This window comes from Aulostomus chinensis, chromosome 20 (genome assembly GCF_037954235.1).
Source record: "Aulostomus chinensis isolate RoL2024-O1b breed Wild chromosome 20, RoL_Achi_v1.0, whole genome shotgun sequence".
Taxonomy (NCBI): domain Eukaryota; kingdom Metazoa; phylum Chordata; class Actinopteri; order Syngnathiformes; family Aulostomidae; genus Aulostomus; species Aulostomus chinensis.
In genome coordinates, this window is record NC_141339.1 from 12193809 (window position 1) to 12203564 (window position 9756).

Here is a 9756-nt window from a genome sequence, read left to right on the forward strand (position 1 = left end):
AAAAGAGAAGTTGTATTTTTTATTTTGCACGGTGTAAATCCAATTTTATTTGAGTTGATCCGTCTCAAAAGACACCATTTCACAGTCTCTAACTGTCAGACTGTGCTGCTTGGGACTCCAGGTCTGCGAAGCTCTCCAGCCTCTTCTGGACGGCATCGTTGATGATGGCTGAAAGAATCGAGATCAACTGTTTTTAGTTCACGTTTTACTATAAACTTGACATCTTCGACCTATGCAATATTAAAAAAGAACCACCAGAGGGCATAGCAGTGTCTAAAATAAGTGAGTTACTTCCAACGACTCAGAAAATTGTGATTGTATCTGGGGAGAAATCTACAAGTGGCCTTTATCTAAGAATCAATTGATAAAAAAAATTGTGGTTTCTGGGATTTCTGCTTTTAAAAACACATTTGGTAATGATGATGATGATGATTTTGTGTTTACAGCCAACAAGCACTCTTATAGTTGCTGAGTTGGTCTGTGTTCTATTTTGTTAAAAAAGAAAAAAAACAACAACAAATACCTGGTGTCAATTTTCCTGAATAAATATGAATATACAATGAGGTGTTTCTAAACTTATGGGTGTGAACTCCCAGAGAGGTCGTGAGATTATTTCTGGGGGAGTCACCAAACGGTTGTGAGAAGATATAAAAGCTTTTAGTTGCAGCAGTTTTTTTGCATTCTTGCTCAGACACAAGTGATATAATGTGTTTTGGTTATTTTTCTATTCAGTATTCGAGAGCAAAAACTATGAAACAGTCCCTCAACAATGTGGCTACTACAGAACTTGTTCCTTCTTCCACGAGAAAGTATTTCTTTATAATATTGTTTCTTTGGGTGGCAAAAAGTACAAAAGACGGAGCAGTTGGTTACAAAAAAAAAAAAAATTACATATATATAAAAAAAAACTACAGCTAAAATGGAAATAATCTTTCTGCCTATGGATAGAAAAATGGCGGGGGGGGGGGGTCATGGCTGAAAATGTTTGAGAACAGTATTACTGTAGATTCAAAGCAGTAAAGTTCTTTCTAATCAGCTGAAAACACTGTCATCCCTTACAGTCAAGCATCTGTGTTGCTATGTATCTCTTCTCCAGAGATGTGTGGACTTCATCCACCAGCCAGGGGAGGAAATTCGTCTCGATATCTGAAAATCAGAAATCACATGCATTGGGTGTTATTTTATTCATATTTACCACTTGACAGATCTGATTGAGTGCAAACGTCAGGCTAAATGCAGTGACAAGAAGGCCGACCTCTCTCCACGGTGTCATAGAAGTAGCCGTGGCCCCTCAGTGAGGTAAAGATTCTCGGTAAAAGGTCAGCCAAGTACTGGCGGGTGTACGCCCGGGCCGCAACCTTCTCTGCAGTCTCCCTCTCTTTCTCCAGTTCCTCCTTTTGCTGGGCAATTCGACGCATCTGAAATGAGAAAAATATTGAAACAATTTTGTTCCGACATAACAATATTTCTGTCATCCCAAAACTTTGATTGATAGAACTATGAAGTAGAGAGCAAAAAAGAAACAAAACAAAACAGTAATATGCAACTCAGATAAGACTGATTTCAGGAAAAACTCATAATCTATGATAGGTTTTTTCGAAGAACTGTAAGGACAGAATTATATAACACCCCACCCCCCCCCAACTAAAAGAGGAAATGATATCAAGCCTCACTCAGAAGTAGAGCACAGGATAACACACTAAAACCTAGTCTCTTCGTCAGGGTGACTGTAAGCCACACACTTTTCATCGCCTCTTCAGCATTGCAAATGTAAGATTCAAGCTTAATATCTGATTACAAACACTAACATTTTTAGCAATCGGGTTTAATTTCCATACTTTTTCCTTGCTGTGGCGTCTCTCCTGCTCTTCTAGTCGCTGCACCTCTGCCAGCTCAGAATTTCGAAGCACCTCAAAGGCCATTCGCTGCGACTTCAGATGGGCCAGTTCTTCCTCCTCCATGACTTCCAGCAGAGCCTGTTCAACACTTTTACCCACCAGCACCTCCAACACTGGCTTCACCTCAATATCAAAGTCAAACAACTGCAAAAGAAGCATGTACATTTTAAACTCCTTCTCTTAATATTCATTACGATTATACTGGATCAAAAATGTATCCTCAAAAAGACCCCACCTCTCCCTCCTCGATTTGCGTTCCAACATCTTTGCCGGATTTGGCGGGTATGAATAGTGGCGTTGAAGGTCTGTCCAGGAAAGCATCCGTCTGGCACTGTATGTCTGTAACCTGTATAATGTCGCTCAATTCTTCCAGATAACGTTCTGGAAACAGATTAATTCATCCAAAATATCAAATTCGCTGTCAAAATGAAAATATGAGAGATTCCTAAGAAGAGAAATATTTTACCTGTTTGTACATCGATGTGTTTTCTACCCTGCAGGGGTTCTGGGGTCATGGGCTTGGGCTTCTCCTTGGCTTTTCTACGAGCCAAAGCTCTCCTCCTGATCTCCTGCTGCCTTTCTAGCTCAGCTGCTTCTACCTGGGCCGTCTGTCACAGGTGAATGTTAGTGCATATCTCCAGATGAAGAGAAACCTACACAGTCCAACAACATTCATACTCACAGTTGGTATGGCATGAGGGGCACAGGTGATTCCTCTGACAACACGTGGATCATACATAATGTTTCCATAATGCTTGTGTGACCTAAAGACAAAACAGAGGTCATTTACTGCAAACCCTGACACAGGGTTTTCAAATCACTGGTATGGGGAATGTTGAATCTGACAAAACAAATGATACAGGATGTAAAGATTAAAAGTATACGGGCTGCATTCGGAATTGCACTTAAATAAATAAGTAAAGAGTTAGCGCTTTGAAACAAATAACCAAAAAACAGATGGAACTTACTGCTCCGAGATAGGTTCTCTGTATTTGGAGCGGTTCTCAACAGGCCTGGGTTGATTTGAGAAGTTGTAGCTTGAATCTCTCTGGCTATGTGGAACAAAAGCCATCGTTTAAAAAGTACAGACACAGCTGAGATAATCGCTAGCTAATGACATGGCGGAGAGGAATAATCAAGCTACCATAGCAACCGTATCCAGGAAGTAACGTTAAGCGTTGAAAACTCTTGTTAATAAATGAGCAGATTTAAAACGACAGCGTGGTGAATATTCTTTAATGATTTAAGCGCCTGCTTGGATATACTAAGCATTTAACCTAGCACGGATTGTAGCTAGCAACATTAAACATTAGCAGTTAGCTCTCTTTAACAAATAGCTAACAGAGACAAACGTAACATACTGCTCTACAGCAGGACACCTGTATTTGTAACGGCTCTCGACGTCCCTGGGGTGACTTGAGAGAATGTTACATCCATGTAAAGCTCTCTGGCTTTGTGAAAGAAGAGCCATGAAGTAAAGCTAATATAGCCAGTTAATGTCACAGTTGCTAGGAGCGGAGCATACAAACTGCCATAGCAACAGTACCCAGGAAGTGTAATGAGCTGCTTTCATTCACAACAAAACCTTTCCAGCATATTCCCTGAAGTGTGACTATGTCCCGGTTTGTCGGCCCCCCCCCCAGGAAATTGATTCTGGCTGTCATTCGCACACATTTTCTTAGAAATTAGTGCAGGAACACGTATAGGAAAGGCTGCATGTATGAATGACAGTTGGAATAGGCTTAGAATTTTCAACGTTTTAGAAAAGAGGAGATGATCATGTAAATTACAGCTTTAAGATGATGTCAGTGCAACAGTAATATGATTGTCTGTGCAAGCCACTGATTTTAACAAATCATAAGAGGCGATATCAAAAATGCATACAGGAACAATGAAAAGCCTGTCATACATTACAAAGTGCAGGGGGGAAATTTTCTCTTCTGTTCAAGAAGAATAACATTGCAAAAATCATCAATTCAGTACATCTTCTATAACCCGGCCTCATTCACCCATTTAATTAAGCATTTAATGAGGATATTTTACACGAGACGAAGAGGAAAAATGAATGACCATTATACTAATATACCGTATAAATCCATTCCTGTATTGTGGCGACATCAGGAAGAAACCATCACCTCATCCTCAAAACAGACCACCAGAAAGGGTTTGTGTCTTCTTCTTTTTTTAAGTTTGCAAGCTTTAAAAACTATTACTCTATTTGATTGCTGAGATAGATTGTGTGCGTTTCACATGTGTGTTTAATGAACTTTGAGGCCAAATAACCACCACAAGTTGCACTTTCTTCCTTTAAAACCGTTAAAAACAGTGAACAGTCCACTTAACAGGCCTTAAGTGGACAGAGGCAGAAAGTTGAAGCCCAAACAAAAAAGTTTAACAGTAATGCCTGTTAGGGAAATAGAAATATTTTATGATAAATTGTTTATGGCAAGAATGAGCCCTTTCGTTAGACTGATGACTGAAATGTCACAGGTTTTTGTAATAGCACACCACTCTGATGAATTAAATAACCCAATACAACATTACTTAAAAGAATTCCCATGAAAACTACTAACTTACAGTAACTGTGGCATAGTTTTGCGTATTTGTATGTTTGATTTGTTACTAAACAATCCATGCTGCCTCTTTAAAGATCCAAACAACAGATTATTACATAACATTTTCATGAAAGCTGTGTTTTATTCATCAGTGAAGACCATATCGGTCCTTATGTGTTTTGATCTATTTTTTTTTAAAGCAGAATAATGAATAACTGTTTATATCAGCGCCAACATTTCTGTGTGAGCGTTCGGTGAGTATGCCTCAGCTGTCACAAATCATTACGCATCATTAAAGGATCAACTGTCTGCTTGCCACCGTGTTAGTGGCCTCGTCTCATTAGCGTTGACTGTCAGCCATGAAGTTACGTAACAAACGCAGGCAAACCTCCACACACTTCACCAACAGAGCAACGTAATCACAGCATTTGTCTTTGTCCGTCTCTACAGGCACAAACAGAATCATCCATCCGTATACGTAATTGCTATATTGCAGTTATTTTTACAGTCAAAAATAAACACTGATAAAACCGATAAAAGTGATACAGGAAAAACGGAACAACAGCAAACAAACAAAAAAACAACAACAAAAATTAAATCGTGTTAAATACGGAGATGTAAAGAGACATTTAGTGTCTAAGTGATGCTTTCAAGTGTCTCTACAAATTAAAAGAGTCGTATCTTTCCCATTTCCACAATGATTTTACTCTGTTTCTTCGGAACTAAATAATTCTGGCAGCTAAAGACTCAAATTGAAAGTCCAGAGTAAAACCCCCCAAATACATCTCGTGTGTTTCCCTTGAATCGTATCTCGTATTTGAGTGCAAAATCTGACTCGTAACATGTTGACTTTAGAAGGTACACACATCTTCAACCTTCTCTTTATTAGTGTCTGCCCTTTTGTTCCTTAATATTAGATATAGACGACTGTATCTCCATGCAAAGCCAATTTGAAAAGGATTTTTTTTCCAGCTCAGAAACGTCCTCTTAAAGATAATTATTGGCTCATTAAAAACGATACAAAAGCCATGTTAAAGTCGTCACTGTTCTGCTGGTTGGGTGAGCTAATGTTTGCTAAGTACACAATGGTAATGGTTCAAGTTAGCAACTTCAGCGTCTGACAGGTTCATCTTGTTGTTTGTGTGTGACAACATCAGGAAATGTATCGTAACGAGACGGAACACATGAATTATCGGTCTTATTACTGCTAACCCTAACCTTGGGTGGTTAGCCGTGTCAAGCTGACAACTAGTAGAATAGATTGGTGCAGGAAGAGGGAGAGCCACACCTGCTGACCGAGACTTACAAATGTTGCCTAATACACCTTTAAATTCACCAGTTTTAACTTTTTCACCCCAGGCCCGGTGGACTGGATGCCATGTTTAAGGGTAGTGGTTAACTTATAGTGATGTAGGCTAATTGTGCGCTTGTTCAACTCATTGTGCGATGGTGTGTTGGACAATGGTACAAGAGTGTGGGTTTGGCTAGAATCCTACTAGGCGAGGCTCCGTGTCTGGCAACTACAGATTCAAAGGTGGTTTATACTAGTTAGTCTTTTTTTTTTTTTTAACTCTGGTGTCCCTGCCAAGTTTGCATTAACGTTTCACTCATTTAAACTTTTTTTTGTTGTTGTTATAAAAACTAATACTTTCGATATCAGTGTTCACTGTGTGGGGAATGCAACTGTTATTCAGTTTCCTGGGGATTTCAGGACCCCAGGTGGTGCTCAGCTGGCCTCATTATTTTGCCCTGGTTACACTGTAACGATGAGAGGGTTTCATTTTCAATCAAAGTTCTTCCCCGGCAAGTCGTGCTATCTTGCAATGCTCAAACTTTCAAAAAGACAACTCAGATATTTCAGAATGTTGTTTGCTGTTGAAGTAAATTGGGATTCAAGTAGAAATAATCAACCAATGTACTGCTGAATAACAAAAACAAAAAAAAACAAATATGGTCATAAGAAATGCAGGTTGGATATATACTGTACAGTGAGGATGTAAAGCTCTGGTCTGCAGGTGGGTGGCGTGACTCAAGAAAGACTGCTCTTATGTTTCAGCTGAGAGAACCACAAAAGAACGACACAGATATCAGCACAGTAAAAGTCACATTGTTGATTACATTAGATTGCTATTCCCCTTCATGAATGCACTTTTCAGTTATTTCAATAGGCTGCACTTGATCTCCAGCAATCTGACAGGACTGTTTCTTATGTAAACAGACTCAATCCATCCATTTTCTACCACTATCCTGTTAAGGGTCGTGGGGGGGCTCTGTCTATCCCAGCAGCCTTCAGGTGAGAGGCTGGGTTCACCCTGGACGGGTCGCCAGTCCATCACAGGGCCAACACATAGAGACAGACAACCACTCACACTCACATTCATACCTACAGTCAATTTAGAGTATCAATCAGCCTCGTCCTCTCTTGATGTCTTTGGACCGTGGGAGGAAGCTGGAGTACCAGAGAGAACCCACACAGGAACAGGGAGAACATGGAGACTCACAGAAAGAGCTGGGGCTTGCAACCCAGAATCTTCTTGCTGTGAGGCGACAGTGCTCACCACTGCACTACAGTGCTGCCATAAATAGATTCAAATAGATTAATTTATATATAAAACCTTTGCACATTAGTGGTACTCAGAGCATTTAATGTTCACATATTTATGCACATAGACACACATACACACACACACACACGCGCACACACACACACATACGAATATGCTCACTGAAGGTGGAGACAGGCACTCAAGGGAAGAAAGTACTCTCTTTAATTATGGGTTCAGAATAACCGATCCAATCAGTGTCGGCTGCCCTTTTGATATCTGTCTCACAACTGTTATATCACCTATTTTCAGTAAAACTCCTCATCGGAAACAAACATTCTAACTCACTAGACAAGGTACTGGTACTGGAAGTATCGGAGCAAATCATGTCTAGGTGAAACTCAGTCGTCAGCTGTCGCACTGCCCCTGCTAACCATTTCTGCTGCTCTTATCGCTGTGGTGCGACATTGCGTCAAACATTTGTCCCTATTTGAACGGGTTAGCCAACATATTGGTGACTAAATGGGTATATTTTTTTCCCTAACCTAGGAGGAAATGTTCACAGGCCTAGTGGATACACATCCCTAGGACACAGTGCACATTTTTGCATTCACATATGTGCGTTTGTGACTTGTGGTTTGTTCTGTTCTTATCCTGTGTCTTATTTGTATCCTGTCCATTTACCTGTATGTGCCACTGAACATACACATACCTGCCCCACTTTGGTAATCGTGGCTCTAGTCTCAAAACTGCTCGTACTGCTGTTTTCTTGTCTGTAACAACATCTACTGCACGTCCGTCCGTCCTGGGTGAGGGATCCCTCCTCTGTTGCTCACCCTGAGGTTTCTCAGATTTTTCCCTGTTAAAAGGGTTTTCTATGGAGTTTTTCCTCAGTCGATGTGAGGGTCTAAGGGCAGAGGATGTTGTTATGATGCCATGTGAAGCCCTTTGAGACAAACTGTTTGTGAAAACGGGCTCTACAAATAAAATTGCCTTGCCTTGCCTTGCCTCGTACAACTTAGCGACACAAGGTGGAGCTCTGTTGTGCCGAAGGGTGCGGAAGAGAAAACTTCATCCACGTATCCAACTCCATTAATATTCCCTTGCTGATCTGCAGCCGCATTTTACATCCACGATAACCGCAGACTGTAACTGCAGTATGTCAACATCAGCAGAAGGCTCGCCAATACTATCGCGTACACATTTCCTACCACCTGGATAGAGGTGACAACAGGATGAAGAGAGCTTTTCTCCAGCATGCAGTGAAAAAAAATGTACATTTCTACCCCCCGAAGTCTGTTCCTATCATCTTTTCTGTTGAACCAAACGCACACTCAGAGTTCTAAGGCGGCTCATTGTTAAAACATATTGTTGAAACTAACACGCCAGCGTGCAACTTGCTAATTGCCTTCTACCCTGCTGACTTTTGTGGCTTTTGTGGAGATCATGGCTTTTAATTAGCATCTTGAAACACTGCACAAGAAACACTCTGTAACTGTGATGTAAAAAACACAAACAAACCGTGAGAGATAAAAGTCACAGAGCTGGCAGAACAGTTTGAGGCGTCATTTCGACTGTCAAATTGGCAAAACAAAATAGCTTTGCTCTTTAGATTGATTTAATCTGACCTGTGGTGTTGCTTATATAACAGGCTGAACACAAAGAAGATTAGTCACAAGTAGAGGTCGACCGATATGGGTTTTTCTAAAGCCGATGCCGATACCGATATTTAGAAGTCAGAGTCAGTCGATGGCCGATATGAGCTGCCGATTTTTTTGGTCCGATATGCTATAGTATTGTCCTTAATTGGCATGCTAAAATATCATACTAATAAGAGGACGCACAACACTTGTGTGTGTGTGTGTGTGTGTGTGTGTGTGTGTGTAAGAGAGAGATAGAGAGAGACCCTCGCTGCTACCCAGTGACATTACTCGGAAATACGACACGAAATAAAAACTAAAGTAAAGCGTTTTCATGCTTTCTTTCTAATTAAACAAATTAACGCGTTAAAGTCAAGTTTTGGTCGAGAAAATAAGGGAAAATTTCCGATGCCGACCGGGGGGACGGGACGCGCGGCGCAAGGCCCGCTACTTCTTATAATGCGCGTTGTTTGGGGGGGGGCTTTATTCATTATAATGAGGGGGCGGGCGGCGGGCGGCGACCGAGGCAATGTTTCTGTTCATTACACGGACCGCGGACTAGATACTCCGCCCTGGCTACTGCTGGTGGTAATTCTCGCGAGGCTAGTGACGGAATTCAGTTTGGAGAGGCACTAGAATGTTTTTATTTTTTAATAATACAGGAGATTTACGGGAAAATACTAATACGGGAGGAGGGCGGGAAAGAGGGGTGAAATACGGTAGTTTCCCGGCCAAAACGGGAGTCTTGACAGCTATGAGCTAGCAACGTTTCATTTTGAGCAGAAAATGCTATTTGTTTTTACTTTCGCTAAATGAAGCAACAGATTACAACTTATAATGAGAGCAAATATATGACTCTAGGACATTGGAATATAAGAATTGAAGCCTTACCTGTTGGCCCTCTGGTTCTGAATGAACAGTGCTGCGCCGGGTGGTAAATAGCTGCCCGCAGATGTGCCTGACTGAAAATCGGCACGACCAAATTAAATAATCGGCCGATGCCGATTTACAAAAAAATTGCAAAAATCGGCCGATTTAATCGGCCGGCCGATCGATCGGTCGACCATTAGTCACAAGGAAGGTTAATCTCTTGTGGCACAGGATGTTCATGTTTTTGTTG

At 41.1% G+C, this 9756-nt stretch overlaps 1 protein-coding gene across 1 annotated transcript; it reads right to left on the reverse strand.

Annotated features, from left to right (window-relative positions):
- Positions 1-9573, reverse strand: rsph3 (radial spoke head 3). The gene is made up of 9 exons (XM_086189256.1): positions 9528-9573; positions 2867-2950; positions 2581-2662; positions 2365-2506; positions 2134-2279; positions 1839-2042; positions 1256-1418; positions 1060-1146; positions 1-168 (listed from the first exon to the last, which is right to left on the reverse strand). The coding sequence occupies exons 3-9, from the start codon at positions 2635-2637 to the stop codon at positions 89-91; spliced, it is 879 nt and encodes a 292-aa protein (XP_086045382.1). The 5' UTR covers positions 2638-2662; positions 2867-2950; positions 9528-9573; the 3' UTR covers positions 1-88.
- Between the last annotated feature and the right edge of the window lie 183 nt (positions 9574-9756).

Bases quoted from the DNA above. Each gene is read 5' to 3' on its own strand.
- rsph3 (XM_086189256.1), bottom strand. From the start codon at position 2,637: ATGTATGATCCACGTGTTGTCAGAGGAATCACCTGTGCCCCTCATGCC. The intron at 2,507-2,580 runs GTGAGTATGAAT...CACCTGTGACAG, and splicing joins CCCCTCATGCCATACCAACT to ACGGCCCAGGTAGAAGCAGC. The intron at 1,147-1,255 runs GTCGGCCTTCTT...TCTGATTTTCAG, and splicing joins CTATGACACCGTGGAGAGAG to ATATCGAGACGAATTTCCTC.